This window comes from Mustela nivalis (assembly GCF_964662115.1).
Source record: "Mustela nivalis genome assembly, chromosome: 1".
Taxonomy (NCBI): domain Eukaryota; kingdom Metazoa; phylum Chordata; class Mammalia; order Carnivora; family Mustelidae; genus Mustela; species Mustela nivalis.
In genome coordinates this window covers 57191352-57218954 of record NC_139020.1, presented here as the reverse complement: position 1 = coordinate 57218954, position 27603 = coordinate 57191352, and the positions used below count along the sequence as shown (strand labels likewise).

General features: G+C 40.2%; 1 protein-coding gene across 1 annotated transcript in view; it reads right to left on the bottom strand.

The window, feature by feature from the left end:
* Positions 1-8102, bottom strand: part of NECTIN3 (nectin cell adhesion molecule 3) — a gene marked incomplete at its 5' end in the record, with an annotated part of 126115 nt that extends 118013 nt beyond the window's left edge. The window contains 3 exons of the mRNA XM_082713939.1: positions 6757-7397; positions 7548-7669; positions 7752-8102. Coding sequence (XP_082570065.1) covers positions 6757-7397; positions 7548-7669; positions 7752-8102 — 1114 coding nt within the window. The remainder of the gene's footprint in view (positions 1-6756; positions 7398-7547; positions 7670-7751) is intronic.
* Positions 8103-27603: the final 19501 nt, after the last annotated feature.

Below are 27603 nucleotides of genomic sequence, written 5' to 3'. Positions count from 1 at the left end.
AATCAAGTTCAGAAAAGTTTCATAGTTACCTAGTATAGCTATTATTGTATTTTACTATTTTATTTCAACATGAAAGATGAAATCATAAACCAAGTATTCCCTTGATGCCATTTATAGTACAGCAAATTTGGTCAGTTTCTTAAACAGGAGAAAAAGCAAATGTTAAAATCTAGATATTCTGAAAAATACTTTGTTTATTCTGTGATATGTGTTATGATACACACAATGAAGCCTGAGGCAAGATCTTCACTGCAAAGAGCACATATCACAAAAGAACTTGTAATTACATACTACATAACAAGTATAAGGACTAACTACTTTATAAAGAATTTGCTCATTTTACGCAGGAAGTGGTAAGAGAAGGTTTCACAGAGAAAATTAACCTTAAACCAGGTACTTGAGAATTTGAGTTGGTAGGCAGGAAGGGTAATGTCATTTTAGGCTTAGTAAGTAAGGACCAAAAAAAGGGCACAACAATTTAGAGACTACAATTTAGATCTGCACTGACCAATAATGGTAGCCACCAGCCACAACTGACTACTGAGCACAAGAAATATAGCTAGTTTAAAATAACAATCAGTAAGTGTAAAATACACACCAAATTTCAAAGACTTACTAAGGAAGAAAATGTAACATGATGAAGTGATATTGGTTATATTGTGTTAAATAAAATATATTATTAAGGTTAATTTCACCTATTCCTTTTATTACTTTTAATGTGGTATCAGGATAACTTAAAATTATGTATACGGGTCCATTATATTTCTGTTGGACAGTGCTGGATTAGATTAATTTGATTTTGCTGTTAAACTCTTGAAATAAAGAAATCTGAGTGCCTACAACACGCCAAGTATTTCTGATACATTAGTGAACAAAAGAGTGGACTATATTCTTTCAGAAGAGGGACCATATCTGGTCAAATCATAAATTAAAATGCTGTAATAAATAGCACTCACTGAGGAAACAAAGAATCATATGACGATGCCTCTTAAAATACAAACACCCCAAATCCCCAGGCTCCATATCCATCCCCCTTGCAAAAATTGTTCCAGGAAGTCCATGGTGGGGCCTAGGATGTTGTTTCAAAAAGATTTCCTAATAACTAAGACATGAACACACCTGCACACCCTACTTCTGCTGACCCCAGCCAGCTGAGAACAGTGATTTATAGCCCCCCAACCTTTAATCTATTTCTTTCCAATAACCCTAGGCTGAGAGCCTAAAAAGCCTCCACTCAGTGCAAAGCCAACCTATTTAAAATAAGAATAACTGATTCTTTTTAACCAATAAAAGTTAAAGAAAATCAAAGATTTTTAAACTTTCCTCTCCTATCTATAGAGCTACATGTATAATTTACTATCTTACACCTACAAAATAATCATCTGAGGTGCTGAAAAGCATACTGCCAATTCTTAGCCACTTAATCCAGTTATGAGCTGGCATATTTTCACATATGCCTCAAATTCCAGTTTAAGAATATCCACTCACAATGCAACAGGTAGTTTTTTTTTTCCTACTCATCTTAATTAGCAGATGACTGACTACTGGGAAATTGCAAGAAACACAACCCCTCTGAATGCTAAAATCAAAGAGAATATGTAAAATTCATATTAAGTCTGAAAACAACATCCTTTCTAAAGTAACTACAGTGCTTGCAAAATGGCTGTACCTAAACTCATAAGGGGCAGCTCTCACTAAAATTTTAAATTAATGACCTGTGGTATAATAAGTGAGTCACTTGGGAAAAAACTTAAAAGCTCACCCTTGATAAAGATTCACAACAAATTTTATTTAAATAAATGATTAAATATCTCAGAACCTATTATAAAAATAGAAATCTTAAGTTTTACAAAATTCAGGGAAGGATACAGATTCAAGACTTTAAAGAATTTTAGATAAAAATACAAAAGGTAATCAAAAGTATGAAATTTATGGTACTCAGATTTTTGGATCTAAATGCCTGGCACATAAAATTATCTTTAATAGTCTTTCTGTTACTAACTTAAGGATTATTTGAAGTTATCCTAAATGTATATATTGACAGCCATTATTAATTAGATGTCACATCTTTCACAATTAGTTTGTCTTTATTATAAATTGTTAAGAGCACCTTAATGAATTACAGAATATGCTATAAAAATTTTACTAATCTTAAAAAGGCAAATTACAAAATGTCAAAATACTCCATTTTTTAACAAGAGTATCCCATTCAGCTTCTTTTCAATAATTTCCAAAAAACAGGCAATAAGCCCTAAGTTTTACTTAACTACACTGATGCAAAATGTACATCAGAGTTGCTGAGTCACTAAATTAAACATATATAAATATATGGAAGCATAGGTGAAATAAAGTAAGACGGTAAATACATATATGCACACACAAATATACAACTGCCCAGTTTTTTCCAAGTCCTATTTCTGATGATGTAGCTAAATGTAAGAATGGAAGATCTGGGTCTTTTGCTTGCTTCTAAGTTTGGTTCACTTTCCAATTATATCTGTTTAGGATGCAGAAAAATTTATATAGGTAGTAATGTATTATAGGCCCCAATCTGATACCATCAGTAACTTGAGAACGTAAACTTAATTGTGACACTTTTTTCCAACTCTACATTTTCCATATAAACACTAACATTCCAAGCAACCTTACGGAACTGCCAAATCTTAAAATGCATTCTACATCAAGGGAAGATTCAATTTGGTTCCATACAATTACACAAGCTAGTTAATTTCACTATATCCTAATATTCTGAAAACTGGTCTTCTGAATATTTTATCTGAATTTAACAAATATTTGAAAAACACTGCATTATATACACAAAATAAAGTGCAAACAGAGTAAGTCAGTTACCTTGAAAACCCAGTTAATCAAGATAACAGGCTAGAATTTAAGAATGACAAATACCAGGCAGGTTAGTTTATAAGGAGCAATCTAATAAGTGCTAATATTTGAATGTTGACTATATACCATGCAGCCTAAGTGTTTTTATTTTATTCTTTGACTTAATCCTCTCAACAATTCTATAGGCAAGGTGATAACATCTTTTTTTTTTTAAAGATGAAAAACCTTAAGTTTACTGAGTAAACCTTAAGTTTACAGCTTGCCAAGAATTCAAAAAGTTAAGTGGCAGCCTTTTTTCAGAATCAAACTGCCTATTTAGTACCTACACCATAAAGAGCAGAAAGAGAGAAACCAAACTTGTACCACCTACCACAATGCCTAATCTCAATAAGATATGACTCAACTGATTTTTAAAATTTTTTTTAAAGATTAATTTGAGAGGCAGGGGCAGAGGGATAGGGAGAGAAGCTCCCTCTAGAGGAGGATCCTGAGATCATGACCTTAGCTGAAATGAAGAGTCAGATGCTCAACCAACTGAGCTAGCCAGGTACTCCGCAACTCATTTTTTTTTTTTAAGTAATTTATTTCCCCCTCAGTTCACATTCATATATCTTTACCCAAAGGGCTACATATCCCTCTTCTGGGCAACCCCCGATTACCTCACACAGATATCTATCATAAACACTGGGCTGTCCTATGAGCAACTATTTCCTTCATGTCTCTCATCATAATGCTGTAAGCTCCTTGAAGCCAGGACTCTGCCTTACTCATGTTTTATGTCCCCAAATGCCTAACAAGTGCCGAAATACAGAAAGTACTATAAGTGCTATTAAAGGTTTAATATAATATTAGATCTTCTTTTTTATCACCTTCTAACATCCATCTTCAGATAAAACCTTCATGAAAAATGGAAAGTCGCAGAATCCTAGATTCAAAAAGAAACTGACAAAGGTCAAGAAGTCTTTACCCTTCTCCTTCCTTGATACCATATGCCTTTTAGTATTTTCTACCTTTCAAGAAAAATGGTGGAAAGCAAGTGAGATAAATGTAATCACCTGTGAATTAATTACTGCCATCATAAAGAAATATGGCTGAAACTAATGTAACATTGTGTGTTAACGCTACTTCAATAAAAAGAAAAATACAGAATTTCTGAATCATGAGCTTTAAATAAATGAAATTTCTGAAGTCACATGGTATTATAAATCTAGTGCCCTTGACCTTTATACCCTGGAATTTCTTAGGTTTAGAAAACAAAAAAGAAAAAAAACCTGACAGTTTATAAATGTTTTAAAAGTTCAGTTCTTCAAATAAGACAGTGTACACCCTCAAAACAACATAAATGATGTCATTTTTAACAGGTTTCAGAATATCAAGTCTACCAGTTGCAAGGATTTTTTTTTTAAGCAAATGAACATGATATAAAAATTACCTTGCACTAATGGATGATACTGCAGGTGTTAAGCATAGCTAAGGTCGTGCTAAATTTACATAAGCCTTATATAAAAAACAGCAACAGAAAGAAAAAGATATCCATACATGTTGAACAAGCATTCTGATTAACAAATAGTCAGAAAACAATCTCTTTAAAGCCTAAAAATCTTTTCAATTCCAGAACTGACTACAATAGTACACACAAAATCTTATCAGTAGTACTATGAATATCACATCAACAAACAGGTTACATTAAGAAAATTCCACTTCTATTCTTACTAAGCATCCCTAAGTCAGGGCAACTGTGCCCTCCTCGAAGACTATCTAAAACAGAGAGAGGCTGATGGAAAAAAACTTATCATAAGGGTTCACAAATTAGGGTGTTATTAACACTAGACTCCAGAAAAGGAAGCTCTTTAAAAGAACAGTGCACACAGTAACACAAAGCTAGTGCCTGTCTCTACAACTACAAGGAGAACTGACTCTTAAAAACTTCAGTTTACACCTGCTCTAAATCACAGTTCATTTGCCTATATTACTTGAATTTTTAGGACCTAAAGTAAAAATATCAAGCCCCTCCAAAAGGACACTACTAAAGAGGTCTGAAAACAAAAACAAAAACAAAAAACAAACCCCAAAACAAGTAACTCCTTTCTTCCACATGAAAACCAGTGCATTCCTCCAAAAGTAATCATCACTTCACTTGTATAAGTACTATGAAATTACTACTCAAAATCTATATCCTTGAATATCTGTACACATCACCTAGTTTCAGCCTTCTATAAGGCTTTCCCCAGCTAGATAAGCCTTTATTAGAGATACAAATAATATTCACCGGGTCCTTAACACAATCTAAATCAGGCTACTAAGCTGTTAACATCCCCTCCAACTTTGCTCCCACCCAACTGTAATCCACAATCCTCCCTAATGGAAAAAAACAGTACACAAATTCAACCTAGAATCTTCCACCAATTTAAAAAGGTAAAGGCATTAAGAATTGTGTTGTGGAACCAAACAGCTGGGGAGTGGAGCTACAGAAACAGTGTAGATTAGATAATGAGCCGTTTATCAGACTATACTCTGTAAATCAGAAACTTTCATTACAATCCTTGAAACGTGGTGGTGAACTGGTAAGAGGAAATTCTCAGCCTATAAGGGGCAGCCCATCTCCTGAAAACTCTGCCTCTCTCATAACCTACTACCCTGACACACCTCCCGGAACAGGACACTCTTTCTTCTAAACCACACCATCCCAGAAATCTGCAGGCATCTCTCCTTTTAATAAATATTGATAACACTTCTGGTTTCATTTACGATCTCATTAAACACAGATCCAACAGCAGCAGCCTTATGTACCAGTACAAATGCCTTGGGTAAACCAATCTTCATGAAAACGTTGAGTTTTTGCTTGTCCACCTTCCTCACCAAGTACGAGTCTTAGAAATTAATAACTTCCTGCAATATTTCAGTATTACCAAAAGACAGGCGGAGCTAATCCCCAAAGACTGGTGACCCTACTTTCTCAAATCATCACCTTCCATTAATGATAACTTATGTCCATCTCTCTTCCCTGAGAGATCAATTGTTTTTTTTTACACGATCCTTAACAAGTGGACTTCTGGGTTCCGACACCCAGGAACGAATTTACAAAGAGAATAACTAACTCCCAAATGTGACAGGAAAACTCTTAACACAAAACGAGGGAAGAAAATGACAGGGAAGAGGCGTGGGGTCTGTTTTGATCAGAACAGCCGCAGCACAGTGGATGCAATCAGGTATTTAACTCATCAATCGAAGTCCTGAGGACAAACGGGGTTCGCAAAAATAAACATGGACAGTGTGAGAGACGTCCTACAAACTGGAAGGCAGCGATGGTCTCAATGCAACGCGACCCAGGGGCTGCCAGAGCAGAACCGGGCCGGACGACCGTAGAAAACTGACTGTAGGGGATGCGGCAGGCTGGGCTAACATGGTGCCTTCCACGGGGTGGAAGGCGATGAGGGGTTGGGAGCCAAAGGTTTCATCCCGTCGGGCTCTGGTCCCTAAAGGTATCCGGGCTCAGAGCTCAAGTTTCACCGGGGGAAAAAGAGGGCAGCAAACATGCAGCCCGGCACCTTCGTCCCAGCCCCTGAGCCCGCGCCCTCGGCTTCCCCCGCGAAACAGCGCGGAGGTAACGGTCCCCCGAGCAAACACTGAGGAGCTCCCCGCGCACCCAGCACTCGGCGTCGGGCAACCGCGCGGCGAGCGGGGGAGGGGAGCGGGCGGCCGGCGCTGCACTCGCCGGCCCCGGCCCTTCCCCGGCCTCGCCCCGGGCGCGGCCAAAAAGTTTCCAGCCAAAGTCCGCGGTACCCGCTCGCGCAGCCAACCGCCGAGCACAACTGCCTCGTCGCCCCGGAGAGCGGCCCGCGCCGGCTCGCCGCGGCGCCGGGACCCTCGGTCGCGCCTCCCTCAGCCCGCGCCGGGCTGCCGAGCTTCACCTACCACAGAGCCGGGAGAAGAGCAGCAGCGGGAAGAGCAGCAGCAGTAGCGGTGGTGGCGTCGGGGGCGGCAGCAGGAGTCCGGCCCCGGGGGGAGAAGCGGAGGAAAGTTGTGCTTTGCCGCCTCCGGGACACAGCGGGGCCGGCCCCGGGGTCCGCGCCATCCCCCACCCTCCCCCCGGCCCGCTCGCTCGCCCACCCCCCGGCTCCCCAGGCCCCGGCGCCTTAGGCTCTGGGCGGCGGCAGCAGCGGCCGCGGCGCGGCGGCGGCGGCGGCGGAAGGTCCGGCGCGCGGGTGCCCAACTCCCAGTTCTTGAGCCGTCGCCGCCGGCTGACACTCAGCCGAGCGCTCACGGCTGCCTCGACTCCGCCGTCGCCGACGCCACTGCCGGGGCTGAGGCGGGAGCCGCCCGCAGCCGCCGCCGCCGCCACTCCCCTCCCCCAGGCACCCGCCCGCCTCGAACTCCTGGGAACTCGGAACGCACCACCCCGCCCCGCACGGGAGGGGGAGAGGAAGCCGACCCTCAGAGCGGGCGCTGGGACTCGCCCTCCCTTCCTCCCTCCCCGCACAACTCCAGCTCCCGTCTGATCGCCGACTGCAAGCCGCGTCTCCTCCCACCCCGCCCTCCTACACACGCTCCTCCCCCTTAAAAAAAAAAAAAAATCTCTTCTCTCCACTTTGATAACGGGTTTCTCCCAAAGCAGAGCTTTCAAGAGGACAGGAAAATCTGGAATAGGTTAGCAGGCCCCGCCCCTTGTTCCTGCCTCGTCCCCGCCTCGTTCCCCCCTTCCCAACATTTCCAATGGTCTAGCCCACTCCGCCCCTCGCGGGTCCACCGCGGCCCCGGCGCAGACGGAGGCGGAGGGCGGCGGGACAATCGCGCTGGTTGCTTTCCTCGCCCGGGCCGCGCTCTCCCTCTGGCGGGGAGCCGGGACAGGAGGGGTGGGGGGTGGGGGGAAGTGAGGAGGGGCAGGCAGGATGGGGCTGCCCTTCCGTTGCCCACGCTAAAGGTCCCTGTCTAGGAGGCTGTACATAGCCTGCAGAACTAGTCATCTCCCTCCTCGCCGGGGACGCCCGGGGCTGAAAGGAGAGACTTTCTCCTTCCTGCTTCTCGGGACAGCGGCGCTCTCCGAATCCCTCCTTTCTTTCCAGCTCCACGTCCCCCAGCCCTCCCAGGCTTGTTTGCACCAGGCGTTTTTCTTGCTCCTTCTCTTGGGAGGGCGGCTTGGTGGAAGGGTCAGCGAAATCGAGCGAGAAGAGGGGCCCCGGAAGGTTTGCTTTCTCGCTCTTGCTTCTCCGGCCGCCGAGCTGTCCGCTGTCCTCGCCGGGCAACTGGCAACAGGAGGCCATGGATTTCCCCCATCGGAGCGCCTAGAGTGCGGTGGTGTTTTTCTTCGGTTTTGTTTCATTTGCATGTTCGCACGTGTAATTTTATTTTCATTGCCTGTTTTCCTCTGAACTGATCGCGGTAAAGCGACCTCGGGAAGTGTTAAGCATTTGCCCGTAAGAGGTCTGGGATCCCCCAGGACCCTCCCTCACCCCAGGTGGCTACGCGCCCTACCCTCCTCTTCCGCCCGCCACGTGAAGCCGGGGTGGCCTGACCTTGAAGCCACTACCCCTGGCAGTTCTGCAGGGGCGAAGGACAGTTTGGACTGTCCCAAGGGGACTGGAGGCAGAGGACATACGTCCTCAGTCCTAACACCATTAATTCTATATGGGCCCTGACATCTCCACCAAAAGCAAGAAATGTGCTCCCAATAAGAAGGAAAGTCGAACAAGGATTTAGCCGCCTGGCGCAGCTAAACTAATGCTTGCCTGCCGCCAAGATCACACCCCTTCCATCACTAGCCACCACCCCCCACCCCTCCACCCATTGGTTTACAGTGCTTTACTCACCTGCAAAGCTATACACCATTCTACCCCTGCCTACCGCTCTTTTTCTTTCTCAACTTGCGCCTCCCATCCTGTCTCCCAGTGCTCGGTTTAGTACCTTTCTTCCTCCATCCTCTCTCTCTTTCTTTCTCTTTCTCTCTCTCTGTCTCTCATCCAGCCTGTCTCCTGCAGCCACTCCTTTCCATCGTCTATCCTCAGGATGCGCTTATGAATAAACCTTGTCCTGCGTCTTTCCCGGAGATCCCCTGATGATGATCATAATTGACGAAATGTAGCTATTGTGACATTCCTCAGCTGTGCTGACACCATCGCTTCCCTTGAGAAAATTTCTTTTCCTATTTTCTCATTCTCTAAACCTAATTTCCCTGCTAAATTTACATAAAGCCCACTGTGCAGCGACTAGCTAATTATCTGTTTAGATAGCACTTCAACACGTTGTTGAGAGCCAGTTAAATGTTAAACAACCAAAATTTTAATATCGTTAGCCAATTTCATTCCCCTGGCCTTCCCCTGATGGTTCCAGTTTCCAGAAAAAGTAATTTAGCCAGCATTTGAAAAGGTGCCAGAAGCTTAATATGGGGGGCCATTGTGCAATTGCTACAAGAGACCATAAGGGATTAGCAGGTTTAGCGCTTCTCAAAAGGATGATATGGAGCTTTAAAAAATATGTTTCCTCCATAATTTCAGAAATTGGATTAGTGACATACTATGATTACATTCTTCTCTGACCTAAAGTGAAGCGAGAGCATGGAAGAGCAGTATTTATAGGTATTATACAAGCATTAAAAGAGCACTATGCTGGTATTTTATGTGCATACTGGCATTATGTTCTAATATTAATCATTTGTGTTGATATAGCATCTTTGGCCGGTGTCAAAGCACAGGCTTACTTCCCATGGAAGATAGCAATTACTATTATCCCTACTGCACAAGGGGAGGAACCTAGGCAGAGAGGTTAATTGAAAATACGTCAAGCCACATGTGGTGGGTTTCCTGCCAGACCCAAGTTCTTGCCTTCCGCTGGGCACCACTGACCTCTCAAGATTCCTTTTAAAACGAAAAACAAATTTACTGAGGTCACTCAAATTTCTACTTTCTAAGTGTCGAGTCTTAAAATTACGTTGTTCTCAAATGAAGACATAGTCACCCCAGGCTTTCCTGTTGGAAATTATTACTAGCTACAGAATGAGATTTTATATGGTATAATTCATTTTCAAGTACCAGAATTACTGTTGACTTAAAAAAAAAAAAAGAATACTTTATCATGAAAGTATTACTGTGTTTTATACCATTTTCTCTAACTTTACAGATAAGTTCACTTTTATTGTTTGAGTAACAAACTGGCTCAGGAATAATTATAGCTAACTTATTAATATTTCTGGCACCATTAAATCCAAAGTATGCATGTATTTTCCAAGAAGAAAATTATCTGAACAAAAGGCAACATGATCCTACTGCCAACAATGATTTCATTGTTTTGGGTTAAGAGTACTGATGGTGTCCATCCGACTTTCTGCCTCAAAGACTGTTGGCTAATTACTGAGGTTCATTAACTCTTAACTAAAAAACAAAGGTTGACATATTAACAAAGAAGTAACTATGTACAGTACTGGGCATCATACATTTACTCAAATAATCCAAATGATAGGTTTGAGACTATTAATAGAATTTCATGGCTGACTCTGAAACAAAGAAAGTATTTTATAGTGAAGGTGGGCCATTATGTACTCAGCTCATTCCCCTTACCATCAGCAAATTTTTTATAACCTGCTGCGTGAAGAAGTATAGCTTTTCCCTCAGTGGAAGAGATGAGCAATGTTTTGTGGAATGTTTGAACTTGGTACTATATTTGATAATAAGTTGCTGTCACTCTACTAGAATCATAGTCTTCTAAAGCAGAACTATGCAAATAGTTAAAATCTAACTGCAAACCCACAAAAAGTCCACCCACTTGCAAAATCTTCATCAATGTCACATATATCAAATGCAATTATTTTCTACTGAAAAGAGTCCCCCTATATATTCATACTTATTTCTCCCTCATATTTCCTTTGGATCTTTGCTCAAGTTTCACTCTATCATTCAGGTGCTCCCCTATCCCCCATTCCTATCCCCCTTAACTTGCTTTATTTTCTTAATTGTACTCTGACACCATCTGACACCTTGTGTTTTTATTTAGTGTCTGTTTTTCCCTTCACTAGAATGAAAGTTCCACAAGATTGGGCAGGGACCTATCTATTTTTTCACTGTGGAAGCCCAATCACCCAGAACAGTATCTGCCATGCAAGTCCCATACCGGATTACTAAATGACCTGTAGTGACATAGCATACTCAAGTGTGTGTCTACAAGTGTGTGTCTAATCACAGACAAACTCAACAGAAGAAAATTATTAATTTTTTAAGGCTTTGAGCATATGATCATGTTGAGTTTTTTAAGCTGGAAGATGATTCGCTGACTATTGCTTAAGAGTCTCTATTTAGGGGTCCCTGGGTGCTCCATTGGTTAAATATTTGTCTTTGGCTCAGGTCATGATCCCAGGGCCCTGGGATCGTGACCTGTGTTGGGCTCCCTGCTCAGCAAGGAGTCTGCTTCTCCCTCTCCCCTCCTGCCCTCCAACCCCGGCTCTTTCTCTCTCTAATAAAAAAAAAAAAATTCTAAAGATTCTGTATTTAATTACTCCTAATGCCATTTATTTAGCTATCCTCTCTCTACTCCTTCACATTCCAGGTTTGTAATACTGGGGCAGGAGCTCTGGAAACTCTGCTTCCTTTACCAGCTGCCTTTCTGGTGGTTTCTGTCAATAGAAGTCCCTGGAGGAAGGGTGGAAGGCAGGAGTAGAGGCACAGAGGCTTGATCTTCTCTGTTTGCTTCCTGTTCCTACCAGCATCCAATCATCATTAATAGCCCTTTCCATTGTCTTCAGCAGTTGGTTCCAGCCTCCCACTTTTACACTCTTAAGAACCAGACCCATCCTACTTCTGCAGAGGTACCAGCACTGGCCAGGTTGTGCCAATTCTCAGAGGTTTGAGCCCTCACTCAGCAAGAACCCTAACCTGCGAGCTTCTGAGCTCTCATAACCCAACCCTTTCCCTTCGTTTATCTGGCTTTAAAGGTGGTAACGGCTCCTTATAGTTTACATCGCAGGATTACCTCAGTGTTCCTCTTTTTGGTGTGGAGACTCCCTCCAAAACCCTGTGTAAAAATACCTATTATTAAATTCCCTCAGTACCATAGTATGCTTCCTGTGCTCCTGATTGAACCTTATTTGGTGCTCTTTTTTATTTCAGTGACTATTTCCCAAAACCTTCCCTTTGTAACCGTTAGTTTTCTCTCCGTCAGACTGTCTAAGATAACAGAACTAACGTCAATCTGTCAATTAATATAAATAAAAACAATAAGGTAAATGGACAAAATTTGTTCTATATCATTAGCAATAATCCCATTAACATATGGGTTTGAAATAAGTAAATTCGGTGGTAATTATGTTGGTATTTTATTCATATATATATATATGACTTATTTTTGTTGTTGCTAATATTCTTTAGATCGTGGTTAAAACAAAAAAATTTCTAATTTTAGGTGGTTTATTTATTTCACAGAACTTGCTTGCACTTGAGAATCATTATGGAACTAAAAGATAAGAGGATTATTTGGGAAAAGAAGCAATGGACTTCTCTCCCAAACCTACAGTGAAAACAAACATACATTTCACATAGCTATCTTAAAGCTTAATTCTATAATATACAACTCTTTTTTAGAGACACCAGGGTTCTAAAGAATACAGTTCAAGAAACTGGTGTTGAGGCAGAAAGAAGAGTTATGCTATAGCGTTATGGAAGTTCAGGTAAAAGAGTAAGCTAATTCAGCAAAGATGATTAAACTCCAAATGACAGGTGTTGGGGATGAAAACAACCCAAGTCCAGACCCCAAATACCAATAACAGTATTCTTACAAGCAATGGAGGGAGGTACACTATTGGAGAGAGCAGGGTAGTCCCAGGTCTGCCTGAGAGAGACAGGGAAGGCCTAAAAGCAAAGATCATATTTGAATAGTCCTATAGGTCTACAGCCATACCACCCCGAATGCACCCAATCTCATCTGAATAGTCCTAAAGAATGACTCGGAATTCTCCATACAGATGGTATAAAAGCAGCAGAGGGAATAGAAGAATGACAGATGGAAGGATATGGGGGCACGACAGAGTATGATGTGTTTGGGAAACCACAAGTATTACTGGGCTGCTAGAGGGTTACCTGCCAAGGGGAATTAGAAGGAAGGGCGAAAAATGAAGTTAGACAGGTAGGCAGGGAGTTTTGAGGTCTTCTAAAGAAGTTTAGATTGTATCTGGTAGATCATAGGAATAATCAAAGGATTCTGAGTAGGCAATGACAACATCTGGTTTTCTAGAAAAGTCAGAGATGTGTGTGAAAGGGAGGATGGATGGATAGATTGTCCAGGGGCTTGGGGAAAATCAGCAGAAATTTCAGAAGGAAGTTCCTGTGAGGAGCACAGCAAATAAAAGTCTGAACTCAAGCCGCGATAAGTGGATGGAAAGGAGAAAATGAATTCAGGAGAATTTTATTATTTTAAGACAAAATCATCTATTCCCACAGTGGTCTGAGTATACATGGCTAGCTAACAGGTAGTAATGGAGGCAACTGTGGAGGCAAAAGGCACATGAACAAAAGGACAAAAAAGGATGAAAGGAGAGGCACACGAAAAAGGGTAATGAACATGTGGGTAGAGGCAGAGGGACATTAAAAGAAGAAAGAATGTGGAGAAGAAAGTAAGGCCAGGGGATCAAATGAGAGAGGTCGAAATAATATAACTGATGGTTTAATAATTTACTGGGCAAATTTTATAATTCTACTTTATATTATTCCTTTAATTCCTGTGGGTGTAACTCAGATTCATGTAGTGGCCTGTACATTTTCCTCTATATATTATCATTAATAAATATCTGTTGGATGAAAAGAAGAGAAAAAGAGTTTTGTGGATGGCTTCGTATTTCGATTGACTGAACAAAAGAAATCTGGTGTCTGTGTAGGTTCAGTACAACGAAGAGCCACTTTTCCCCTCGTGGGTGTTTCAACAAATCCTGTCCTAATTAGTTGCCTGAAGCTGTATTTCTAACTTGTACCCTTTGGTATCTAACCCACAGCAGATACTGATCAGCCCTCCACGTCTGCTGACCCTGAGATTTAAGGAGGCTTTGTAATGTAAGGTTAAAAGCCCTGGAGCTTTACTGCCCGGGTTTCAGTTCCAATCTTCTGCTTTGGCAAGTTACTAATTCTGTTTAGAGGAAACGTTGATTCCTTCTTCACAGCATTGTTTAAGGATAAAATTCATTCATACAATGACTTTAGGACAAGTCTGACATACAAAGCCCAAGAGGGGTTATGTTGTTGTTGTTGTTGTTGTTGTTATTAGTAGTAGTGTTAGTATGTTTGAATATAGTTTCAGGAATCGTGTTATCAATCATCGGCAACCTGGGAGTGGAATTTTGAGCAGGCTTTCGTTGCCTAAGTATAATTGAAATCTTGAAACCGGTTCTGATGAACTCTGCCTACCATTAACCAGACTGTGCTAATTCAGCATTCCTCTTCACCGTTTGCAGACCTCTGCAGTGGACCTTCCGCGTAGGCAGAAAAATGGTCTCCCAAAGATGTCCATGTTCTAATCCCCAACACCTGCGGTTGTGTTAGGTTGCGTGGCAAAGGCCAATTAAGCTTGCAAATGCTTATGGTTGCTAATTAGCTGACTTTGAGAGTAGGAAGAGTATCCTGGATTATTCAGGTGGCCCCAATGAAGTCAGTCACAAAGATCCTTAAAAGTCAAAGGGGGGAAGGCAGAAGAGTCAGAGGGAGAGGTGACCATGGAAAATGATCCAGGCATGCAACATTACTGGCTTCAAAGATAGAGAAAAGGGACAATAACCCAAGGAATATGGTAAGGTTTGGAAGATGGAAAAGGCCATGACCTGGATTCTCTCCTGGAGGTAGACTCCAGAAACGAATGCAGCTCTGCCCATGCCTTAATTTTAGCCACGTGAGACCCCTGTTGGACTCCTAACCTACAGAACCATAAGGTAATAAATTTGTGTTATTGTACACCATTGAGTCTGTGGTAATTTGTTACAGCAGCAGTAGAAAACTAGTTATGATGTAGAAATATATACTTAATCTTTGTGTCTCAGGCTCCTGGCACAGAGCTCCCAGAAGCCTTGGAATTTCCTGAAGGGTAGGAGTGAGAAGAATATTTTTGTTATTTAATAAGCCCCTTTCAACCAGATCTGTATTCATGCTAACAAGGCAACTCTTGGAGGATGGGGCTTAGTCCCTGGAAAAACCAGCCACATGATTAGAGGGTTGGAACTCTCGACCTCACTATCCCACTCAACCTCCAGAGTGTGGAGAAGAGCTAGAGATAGACTGAATCGTCAATGGCCAATGATTCAATCAATCATGCCTCCTTAGTGAAGCCTCCATTGAAAATTCTAACTGAAGTGATTTGGGGAGCTTCCAGGCTCATCATTACATGGAGGGCCGGGAGCAGGGTGCACTCAGAGAAGGCACGAAAGCTCTGCTCCCCTTCCATAGACATTGCTCTGGGCATCTCTTTCCTTTGGCGGTTCCCGAGCTGTGTCATAATAAACCAGCAAATGTGTTTCCCTCAGTTCTGAGAACCATTCTAGCAAATCATTAAATCTGAGGAGGGAGAGTCATAGAAACCCTCAATATTTTGCCAGTGGTCAGAAGTACCAGTGATGTTTGGGACCTGTGCTTGGTGTCTGAAGTGGGTTGGCCTGTTGGGTCTGTGCCGACTCCAGGTTAGAAATGTAGGATCCCCAGTTGGTAGAAAGAGTTGGGAACACCCCTCACCACATTTGGTGTTAGATGTTGGTGTGAGTAGAGAAGAAACTTGAGTTTTCTTTTACTAGTACACCTCCCAAGCCCCCTTTTTTAATTTCTTTGACCAACACTCAAGGACCTGAATACAAAACTCAGCACTATGCCTAATCTACCCCATCTAGCTTCCCTTAGCACCACTGTGGGCCAACTTCATTCTTTACCAGTCAACTTGCTGTCTTCATGAGACTCCAGAGGACACCTATACTGCCATGAGGCAATATCCCCATATCCTTGTTCTTAACATTCCTGCCTTCTCAAACTAAATGGAAAAAAAAGGATTTTCTCTTAATATTTATTATCTTTTACATTATCTTCCACGAAAAAGCTTCTGTTTTTTCGACTTCAGTCTATGCCGCCCAAAGCAGGACTGGCTGTATCTACTTCCTGGGCCTTGTTCTGCAGGCCTTCATTCAACAACCCAGCCACATACACTTTTTTATTCTACTACTACTTGAAGCCCTTGACAATATCATTATTTCCAGCCCCCTGTAGACCTTCTCCCTGAAGAGCTTTTCTAGCCTAGCCCCCCCATTTTCCTACCAGTGTATCCTCACTGTTGAATTTGTTCTTCATCTTCCTGTTTTTGTCTTCTAACACTTATCTCCAAATCCATTATTCCCCATCCTGGCTTTTCTGCCTTCCTCTCCAGACTGGGCATTTTCAGTAATGCACTCACTGGCCCTTGCCTGCTTTGCTGACCCTCTCTAACAAGGGCATTCTGGCCCCAGATCAGGAGCTGCTGGATAAAATCTCAGTAAGGATACCTGTTGTAATTCCTGAAATTTCATGGTGTCAAATTTCCCCTCAGGTTCTCAGTTACTCCACAGACCTTGCACGTATCCTTAGTAAAACCTTTATAGTCATTGCTCCAAAATTTTTTCTTTCTCTTCAGGTTTCCATTCCTTTCCTTACTCCATGAACTCTCATTGGATAAGGTTGTTTCTTATTTCCCTGAAAAAAAAGTAAAACTCTCTCGTAGGTAAATTACATCAGTCGCCTTCTCATTTAACTTACCTTGTCGCCCTTTCCTCTCCCTTAGCATTAATTTGAAAGCTTGTTGACAACAACCTCATCTCCACCCTCCCCCACTAATCAGAACCTGTAGATTATTATATTCTAAGCAGCTAAAGATGGAAGAACATAGATGAACCACTTCTTAGAAACAGATCAAACACTTTGAGTATTACAATTCTTTAAATCCATCTTCAGAATCAGGAACTCAGCTTTAAGGATAATGCACTGCTGATAGCTTTGTTGCTCTCTGGTACCCTACATGCTTTCTCTGACAGAAATGAAAATCCAAACAAAGGAGTTGTCCTAATGCATAGAACTAAATCAGGGAACTACAAGCCAGTTTGCCAAGGGAATCAGTTCTGTCCCTTTCATGATAAAAAATGTTAATGCTTAGCTGTTGCCGTTTACTGTTTGAAAATATCATTTTGCTACAAATGATGGTAAGTATTTGGGTAGATAAACAGGTTTTGTTATTGTTTTCATATGTGATTCTATAACTAGGTGCATAGAGCCTCAGGATTGGAGGGAATCTTTGCTTTCTAATTTTCCTTGTCCTTTTTACTCTGACCTTTATACATTCATAAGAATTCTATCTATTTAATTCCTTGAATTTGTCTTTTCCTATATATTTCCATAACTATCTCTATGGTTACTTAAATTACTATGAAATATACTGTATTATTGAAAAATATCTAGGCATTCATACTTCCAATACAACTCACCTAGAGAAACTAATATGTCATTTTTGCCAATCTCTGTTTATAACAGCATGAGAGGAATTCCTGGGGGAACTAACCCTTTTGCCTCATGATAAAATAACCTTTCAGAACTATTAAATATTTTGCCCCTGTAGGGATTATTGCCAATAAATAAACTATGTTTTTGAATGCTATGATAGAAGATACATTTCATTTATTCAATAAATATTCCAGACTGTCCATGGTCCATGGAGTGGAGATATAGCAATAAAGAAGACATAGAGATCCTTCTCTTTAATGACTTTTCAGTTTATTAGGGTAGGCAGATATTAAATGAATAATTGTGCATTTTTTTTGGTCATAATTTTATTAAAGGTGTGAGGAAAGGCACAGGATGCCAGAGTGTATATAAAGGGTTCTGAATCCATACATGCAGTTAAAAATAACCACACTGAAGTGTCTAAAATAAAGAACTATACAACTCAACACTCAAAAATAATCCAATTTAAAAAAATGGGCAGAAGACATGAACAGATACTTCTCCAAAGAAGACATACAGATGACCCACAGACACATGAAAATATGCTCAACATTACTGATCATCAGGGAACTGAAAACCAAAACTACAATGAGATATCCCTCTACCCCTATCAGAATGGCTAAAGTCAAAAACACAAGAAACAGCAAATGTTGGCGAGGATGTGGAGAAAAAAGAGACTTTATGCTCTGTTAGGAATGTAAACTGGTGTAGCCACTATAGAAAGCAGTATGGAGTTTCCTCAAAAAGTTAAAGATAGAGCTATCTCATCATCCAGTAATTGTGCTACTAGGTATTTACCCCCCAAATATAAAAACACTGATTCAAAGGGATACATGCACCCTGATGTTTATGGCAGCAGTATCAACAATAGTCACGCTATGGGAGCAGCCCAAGTGTCCATCAATAGATGAATGGATAAAGAACATGTGGTATATACATACAATGGAAAATTATTCAGCCACAAAAAGGAATGAAATCTTGCCATTTGCAATGCCGTGGGTGGAGCTAGAGAGTATAATATTAAGCGAAATAAATCAATTGGAGAAAGACAGATGCCATATGATTTCACGTATATGTAGAATTTAAGAAACAAAACAAGCAAGCAAAGGAAAACAATGAAAGAGGGAGAAGAAACAAGCCAAGAAACAGATTCTTAACTGAGAACAAACTGATGGTTATCAGAGAGGAGGTGGGAGGGATGGGTTAAATAGGTGATGGGAATTAAGGACGGCACTTGTGATGATCACTGAGCACCAGGTGATAAATGGAATCATTGAATCACTATATTGTACACCTGAAGCTAATATAACACTGTACACTAACTATACTGGAATTAAAATAAAATAAGTAACTTCATTGAATAAGTGTTATTTAAGCTAAGACCTAGGAAAAAAATTGGTATCATCCCTATGAAAACTGTGTTAGTGAGTGTGTGTCTGCATGCGTGTATTGCAAGGGTCCTGGTAAAGGCCACAGAATGTCAGTTTTGAAAAATTAGAGTAGGAGCATGTGCCAGATATATGCATGTAGATTTTGCTTTGACTCCATCCTGACTTAACATGTTTTTCAAAGCACAGGGTGGGGGGCTCCCAAACTACATTTTGCGGACTCCTTTGTCAGCACGTTTCCTGTGAATTTCTGCCACTATGCAGCACTGGTGGGCCATTTAGCGTAGGAGAAATGGAAAAGTCATTTTTTTTTCCTGCTTTTCTTGGAGCCTCTGGTAGAGCAAAAGAAGTGGTAGAAGACTGTGGGCTTTAGAAGTCAGTAAAAATTTTTAACAGCATTTGTAGAACAAGTGCCTATTTAGTCCCACCAGCAATAGGAACACATAGCATGTCTCCAGCATATGCAAGAGAAGTGAAGGCTAGTGGACTCTGGCCCAGGGAGCAAAGCAGCATCCTGATCTTCAGGTAATATCTCGTTCATTGAAATGGTCCTTTAAGTCTGTTCTCCTGGCTGTATACTGTGTCATAAGAGACTAGAGAGGCAGAAAGGGTCCAGGTAAAGGAGATGTTATAGGTCATGCTAAGTATTTTGGACTTCTTCTCATGGTAATGGCAAGCCACTGAAAGATTCTCAATAGAGAAGTGACACGATCAACTTTCCATTTTTAGAAAGCAATCTGACTGCCAGAGAGAATGTATTGGTAAGAATAAAAGGAAATTCAAGTTAAGTATATATAGGAAACCAAGCAAGAAGTGATGATAGTTAGAGCCACAATGATGAAAATAGAGAAGCTGACAGAGTTGAAAAGGAATTGGTAGGACTTAAAGATTGGTTGGATTTTGATGGTAAGAGGAACAAAGTCAGGGCTGATCTAAAGTTTCTGACCTGAGCACTGAGTAGGTATTGATGCCATTCATTGAGAAAAGACAAAAATTTATAATTAGTTTCATTGTTTTTATCAATATTATTTTTTTAAGATTTTATTTATTTGAGACAGAAAGAGAGAGAGAAAGAGAAAGTACAAGTCGGGGAGGGGAGGAGGGCTAGAGGGAGAGGGAGAAGCAGGCTCCTCCCTGAACAGGGAACCTGATGCAGGGCTTGATCCCAGGACCTTGAGATCACGACCTGAGCCGAAGGCAGACTCTTAACCAACTGAACTACCCAGGTGATCCTAACTATATCAATATTATTAATAATATAATAAATTCTGCCTATATTAGCCATACTTGGTTTCTGTTCCTTGCTTTATCTGAGATTATCAATGTCCTCATTTTAATCATAATGTTCAACATAATTGACTATTCCCTCTTTCCAGAAACATTCCTGTCCCTCAGTTTTGATGCCACCACAGTTTTAGTTTCCGTTTTTCCTCTCTGGCAATTCCTTTGTTCTTTTTGCTAGAACTGCCTTTTCTTCAACATGTCATTTAAATATTCCTCCTTCTCAGGTTTACGGCTTATGTGTTTATTCTGTATCATGTCCTAAGTGAACTCATGTATTTACATGGCTTGAAATACAATTAATTTGCTGATTATCTCTTAATTTACTTCCCCAGACTAGACCATATCTGGATATCCAATAGTACAACTATCTTATCTGCATGGAGGTCTTATATACTTTAAATTCAAGATTACAATATTTGCCCCTAAAATTGTTTTTTCTTAGTGAACAGCATCTCCACCTACTCAGTTCTCATTTTATATTAATATAGTAACAGAGTTTATTAAAAGTATTTTGGGTAGTTCATTAAATCTCTAGGAGGCAAATCTCTAGGAGTCTTGATAAATAAGAATGGAGACTAGCAGACAGAAACAATAGTCCAAATCACACTGCAGGGCTGATCCAGGAAGGAGCCAGGGCAATAAGTGCCACATCAGGCACCAAGAAGACTTGAACTGTATATTAGACATGTAGGGGAGGAGAAAGTTTTCCTTAATCCTCTTAGCAACCCTGGTGAGTTCTGAAAATGAAACAGACAAAGACAAATTAACAGAGAAAAACCTACTAACTTACCTAATGTAAGTTTTATGTGACAGGGGAGCCTTCCTAAGGAAATAAAAACCCAAAGAAACTGTTAAACCCATTTCTTATCCTAGTCTCCGTGAAGGGTGGACTGTCATAGAGAAATGTGATAAGAGCAAAGGCGATAAGGTAAGTATAGCCAATTGCGGACAACAACACAGCCTGTTTGATTCTTCTCAGCATCCCTTGTCTTCAGAGATAAGTCTCTTTTCCAGGTATAGGAAAGGCACCTTCTCACAAGAGGGTCTTCGGACCGACTTTCAGGGAAAAGAGCAAGGGGAAGGTCAGAGTGGTCTTCTTGTTTCTGCCATTATCTCAAATGTCTCTGGCTTAAAATCTTCAGCATGTCAAGGTGCCATATTTGGGGATAGTTGTGTTCTGAACCCAGTCAGGCACCATCTCTTATGCTGCCACCACTGTCTGAGGTTCTCAGTCTTTCTGCCACCATCACGACCACCAAAGAGAGTTTCTCGAGCACTGTGTGTTTCATAGGCCATGTCTCTGATCTGCCCAGTGTGGAAGCAGAAGCTAGACTGAAACTAGCTCAGGAAGGAATGCAAGAGGAGAACGTGAGAACAATAAGCTTAGGTGGCTTTTTCAAGTCGTCTGGCTATGAAAGAGGAGCAAGGGAGCTGGAGCCAGAGTGCAATGTAGTATCCACAGAATTCTTCCAGACTGGAAGCTGGAGAAGCTGATGATATTGGGGATTAGAAGATAATTTACAGCAAAGGATTACTCGAATAGCGAGATAAGAATAAATATGATCACGCTATTGTCTAACATTATTCTGAGGGTACTATGTGGAGAAAATGAAAAAGAGAAATTGGATATTTAAACATTAGAAAGGGAGAAGTTGAATTATCACTGTTTGCAGGTAATATAATTGTACACCAGAAAATCTCAAGACAATTAACTGAAAACCCATTACAATTTAAGAATTCAACGAGGTGGCTGATTACAAAGTTAACATACAGAAGTTAGTACCCTTCATATATTAAAATGTGTTAGGAGATCTAATAAAAGATAGGATCCACTTATAATGTCAATAAAATGGTAAAATATCTAGAATTGATTTTAACATGAAATATGTAAAATTTGAATGAAGAAAACTTTAAAATAGAAATCATAAAAGTTGTAGAGAAAACCATAAGAATTTTTTCCCCATAAACCTAGAGTAAGGAAGGGCTCTTTAAGTTCATCACAGAAGCCAGAAGCCATAAAAGTAAAACTAATAAATCTCAGTATAAAAAATGTTCTGCATGGCCAAAAAAAAAATGCAATTCATATTACAAAAGTTGTCTTTACATATATAACTTCTACAGATCAATTTTTTGAAAACACAGTACAATGGAAAAATAAAGCATATGAACAGCTCTTTGAAAAGGAATTAAAGGACACTTGAGTGGTTCAGTTGATTTTAAGCAGCTTCCTTCAGCTGAGATCAAGATCCCAGGGTCTTGGGATCAAGCCAGACATGGGGCTCCCTTCTCAGTGGAGAGACTGCTTCTCCCTCTTCCTCTGCTCATCCCAATGCTGTGTGCGCTCTCTCTCTCTCTCTCTGAAATAAATGAATTTTTTTTTTAAGGAAAAGGAACTAAAAATCGCTTCTAATTATTGGAAAAGACTGTCAATCTTTCTCATAATAAGCAAAATGCTCATTTTAATGAACACAATAAGCAAAATGCATATTATGAGATCAGCAAAAAACTTTGTGACGCCCTTTTGTTGGGTGAATATTACCACTCTCATACTTTTTCGGTGGAATGGTCATTTGGCTTAACATCTGTGGAGGATAATTTGGCAACATCAATCAAAATTTCAATTGCATTTTCCCTTTCACTGTGTAATCCCACTAATAGGAATTGAATGTATAGGTATATTTCCAATGTTCAGACGTATCTGTTGCCACATTGTTTATAATTATAAAAGTTTGGAGACAAGCTAAATATTTGTCAATGAGGTCAGCTTCAATAATGTAAGGGTCATTCATAATTAACGTAATGTAGTTAAAGAAGAAAGAACCAGTACTTTTGTAACTGAAGCAAACAAGACTTCTTCACCTGATGTGTAGCAAGTGAACAAAACTGATACTGAAACTTTGCAGTGAAGAAAGATGATTTATTGGTATGGCACCACCTAGGAGAATAAGGAATTAATGCTCAAAAGTCCCAAACTCCCCTGTGTCCTGCAAGGGAGGGGTTTTCAGGGCAAGATTTGTGGCAGGAGTCTCGGAAGAAGGTGGATGGTGGTGGTTGTAGGCCCATGAGGTCATGTTAGCAGGTGTTCTGCTATCACTTCATCTGGTCCTCCGGGGGTCTCTTCGCTCTCAAGAGACTTGGAATCTGAACAAATATCTTTATTCTTTATGTTAGAGAATTCATTAGATATATCTGGTCGTTCTATCTCCAGGTTGCTGCAGGTTAACTACTTGTCCCACAGGTTCCTGTGAGTGATAAGCATTCCTATCCCTTGAGCCTAGGCCCACGTGCTCCTTTGTCAGTCCAGCCGTGCCTCGGGTGGTATGACCTCTACTGTTCCTTCTTCTATCTGAACTGATAAGATGGACACTGTTTCTACCTTATGAATTAATATTGTCTCCAAGATGCATTTTTTAAAATGAAAACAAGATGCGTAACAATGTGCTCAGAATTTTCCTTTTTTATTTTTTAAAGACCTAAGGAAGAATATGTTTTTATGAAGGCCAAGGGTGAACTTCCCCAAGATGAGGCAGGTTGGCATGAACATTAATTTTGAGTTAAAAGCAAGCAGAATGCAGCAGATTCAGGAAAAGCTCTTTACCTCGCCCTCAACTGCTTGCCTGTACCATTACGGAGCCATTAACGGAGATTCCACTACGTAAGACACTTACCTGTATGACAGGGCAATTTCTGTTTTCCAAACATCTCCTTTCACCTTTCTGCTACAGGGCTTCCTCACACGTTGTATTCCTATACCCACTGCTCTCCTTAGTTCCTGGGAGTGTCATGTCAGCCGGCTGTCTTTGTAATTTCATATCTATGTGGATTCCCTGTACATACAAAATTAAATTTGACTTTCCCCTGTTAATCTGTCTCATGTCAGTTTGATTCTTCATCCGGGTAGAAAGACCTGGAAGGGCAGAGGAAATTCTTCCTCCCTGATGTTTGTGTACATTTTCTTCTGTGTACATAGAACACTTGCCTCAAGTAGAAGACAGATACCTGGCACTAGGAATAAAAAGATTTTCATCATATTCCCTCTTATCATTTTTGAACCTTGAACCATTTATATATATTGCCCAATCAAAACAACAACACTGGGAGCACAAAAAGCCTATGAATTTCCTGGAAATACAGAAGGAAATATAATCCACGGAATGTGTGGAGAGATTGGCTTTGAATAATGATATCCTGCATTTTTAGGGCCAGAAAGAATAGAGGGAAGAAGTAGCATTGATTTGGTGACAGGAGATTGAAGGGTTGAAGATATTTTCTGTTTGAGTTTTTTTTTTTAAGGAGAATGCAAAGTCCTGAGAGTATTAGGAGTACAGAGGGAATGGAATCATAGAAGATAGAACTTGGAAGTAATTTTGGTGGAGAATAGGAGAAGGAGCTGACCATGGGAATGTGGTCAAATTATGAGTCTGTATTAAAGGCCAAGTGGATGCTGGTTATTAGAGATCCAAACCAGTTCCTTGCTATGCAGGTGTCCAATTTAAGTGCAACTCTTAACTGGTTGGTATCAGAGATTAGGGAAAGTGAAATGTTTAATTTTTACTCTTGTGTTCTTGCTAATAGGAAAACTGAGGAAAAGATGGTCTCTGAACTGGAGGATACCATGAGAATGGGCAATGAAGCTGCCTGGAAACACCATCCTTTTAGGAAAAATAGCTCATTTTTACTCTTTGCAATCATCTGTCATACAAAGACAAGAACGCATTTACAGTGATTTGCTTACACAGAAGCAACACGAATTCAGTTTGAATTTCTTAAGTTCTCAGAAATTTGGTGAGATTTGGAAAGTTTAAGCTCCATCTATAAATTTATGAACAAGTTGTCAGCTTCGTTAAACTCTTTTTTACTTGTTTATTATTCATGTTAAATCTAGTATAAGAAGAATCTGTTTTGAGAGGTTTTTAAAAGGAACTTAAAAAAGTGTACTGGACTGAATTTTTAAAATATTCCACCATTTACACTAAACTGAGAAGTAGAACTATATCCTGAGTCATGCTGATCTATAACTATGAAAATGTGAAGAGCAGAAAGCTGGTATGCTTCACCTATTTCTGACATAATAACCTAGCCATTAAAAAATTGAGGCACAAAAACATAATAACACATTGTTATTTTCTCAGGCTTTTCACTGCAAATATTATACTCTGAAAGATTCTGCTCACTAAATTGCTTTTTTAAAATCCTAATTTTCCAGATTGAAAATAAATGTATTTTCTCAGAAATTTAATCTTCAGATGTAGCTAAGACCCTTCTCTCATTTAAGACTCTTAAAATTATATGTGGGAAGACACAATAGTTTTTGTTATGATAGGATGGTCTCCTATTGAAAATAAAGGTAATATTCATTCCCTGTAAGTCTGTTGTTGCAAATCTACTTAGGAAGTACTTTAAAAATCCCTTACGTTCATTCTTTTGCCTATGGAGATAGTTCCTTTCAATGACCAAGCATTACCTTCCATAGTGATCTTTAAATAGCAACAATAAAAAGATATTTTCTTTGAAGTTGTCATTGCAAAAGGTATTATCCTAGTGCTAGTCTCAGAGTAAAGACTGGATTGACAGGTGTTTTGTGATGAAGTCTTAGTCTTCCTAAAATAGATACTCTTCAGTGTTAAGGCCAATAGTTCTGTAATTGTATAGGAAAGTATAAATTGTACATTTTGGCTTTCTGTGTAAATCCAGTGGAATATTCCCACTGCATTGACTAGAATCTACACTTTTGAAGAATTATGAAAACACAAAATACTTTGCATTAAAGTGATACAACCATTTCAAGGGTAAACAAGTAATAGCAAAATATGTTGAAAATATGTACTATTTCATATTCCCATGGTACTAAAAGGTAAGGCTACTTACAAAATAGAAAGGAAATGTGTACAGTATCTTTTTAAAAAACTGTTTCTGAATACAATGGAGCCAATGTACTTTTTGAATCAGAGACTTCCTAGATTTAAAAGAGTTCAGCCTTCTTTTATTTCATACATGAGGAACCTTAGGTTCAAACCCTTTAAGTAAGTAGCTCAAACCTATACAGTGTTATTAATTAAATTCCTTCAGCTGTACATTACAAATAATCTCAGGAATAGTAGCAAATCACAAAGAGTGATTTACTTTCTTGTATGATGCAAGGGCTAGAAGTAACCAAATGCTTGTGTTAGTCCAACTGATTAGTAACATTTAAGGCCTAGGCAATTTCAGTCTTTCTGCCATGGGCTCTATAGGTTACTGACTCTTGGCCTTCATTACCTTCAATGTTCATGGTCACAAAAGGGCTGCAACAGCTCCAGGCATCATGGCCAAGTTAAAGGCAAAAAGAAAGAAGGATCGGAGGTTAATAACTTCTCTTCAACAATAGTGAAACTCCTCCCAGAAACGTGTAAGAGACTTCCCTCATATTTCTTTGGCCAGGACTAGTTCACATGGCTGTGCCTAGTACGGGCCTTTCTAGCCTTCTGCAAGAATCGTCTTCAGAATGATTATATGATTCACCAACAAACTATGTCAATCAGGCACAGCTATTGTGATTTTAGAAAACAATTTTCCTTGGGGCACCTGGGTGACTCAGTGGGCTAAAGCCTCTGCCTTCGGTTCAGGTCACGATCCCAGCATCCTGGGTCAAGACCTGCATCGGGCTCTCTGCTTAGGAGGGAGTCTTCTTCTTCCTCTCTCTCTCTCTCTCTGCCTGCCTTTCTGCCTACTTGTGATCTCTGTCTGCCAAATAAATAAATAAAATCTTAAAAAAAAAAAAGAAAACAATTTTCCTTATAATTAGAAATCAGCCATATTCTACCTAAATACTCTGAGATAGAAAATAAATCAAGAATGCCTAAGTTGCTTAAAGTAGAATTATTTCAGAATAATGGAGACAGAATTGGTAAATGTGTCCCATTGTCTATACTACAAGTATTATCATTACTACTGGTACTACTACTATTACTATCATCTTACTTGAGGCCAGGAACTTGCTTTTCTTTAAACACTGAAATTATTGGGATGCACAGATCTCTTTTCAGAAGGATTTTTGGTCTCTTTTAGAGCAAATCAGGCTTGTGAAGAACCCTCTCCACTAAATATTGTTCTAGGAGGAGATGGTTTCAGCATGCTTTCAAATTCTTACCCAATTCAGAAACCTCCATACTTTTTATTCATTTTTCTTTATGAAAGACACTCATGGCAGAAATAAGCTCTGAGAATGTGAGTCTCACCTAAGCCACGTTTGCTTCCACAGGTGCTAGTCACAAGGTGCCTCAAAACCATATTAAAAGTTAAGATTTATCTGCCCTTCTGCTTTTGGATGTGAGATCCTATAATGAGTCTCTGAAGGAAACTAGAATGAGATGAGGTTGTGACCCCTTGGTCTCCATGAAGTGACACAGCAGCAAGCATGATTGTCCAACTGACATTTTGCTCTGTGGAATCTGTCACTCCACTCACGACAGGCTCAGGCTATTGGGCTTACAATAAGGCTTAGCAGTGTGATATAGTAGCAAGACCACAGGCATTGGGGTCAGAAAATCAACTTATGAAGCTCAGTTTCCCCATTCACTAATACACTATGACATATCTGAACTCTATTTCTTCTTTAAAATGAGGGAAAGGGCACCTGGGTG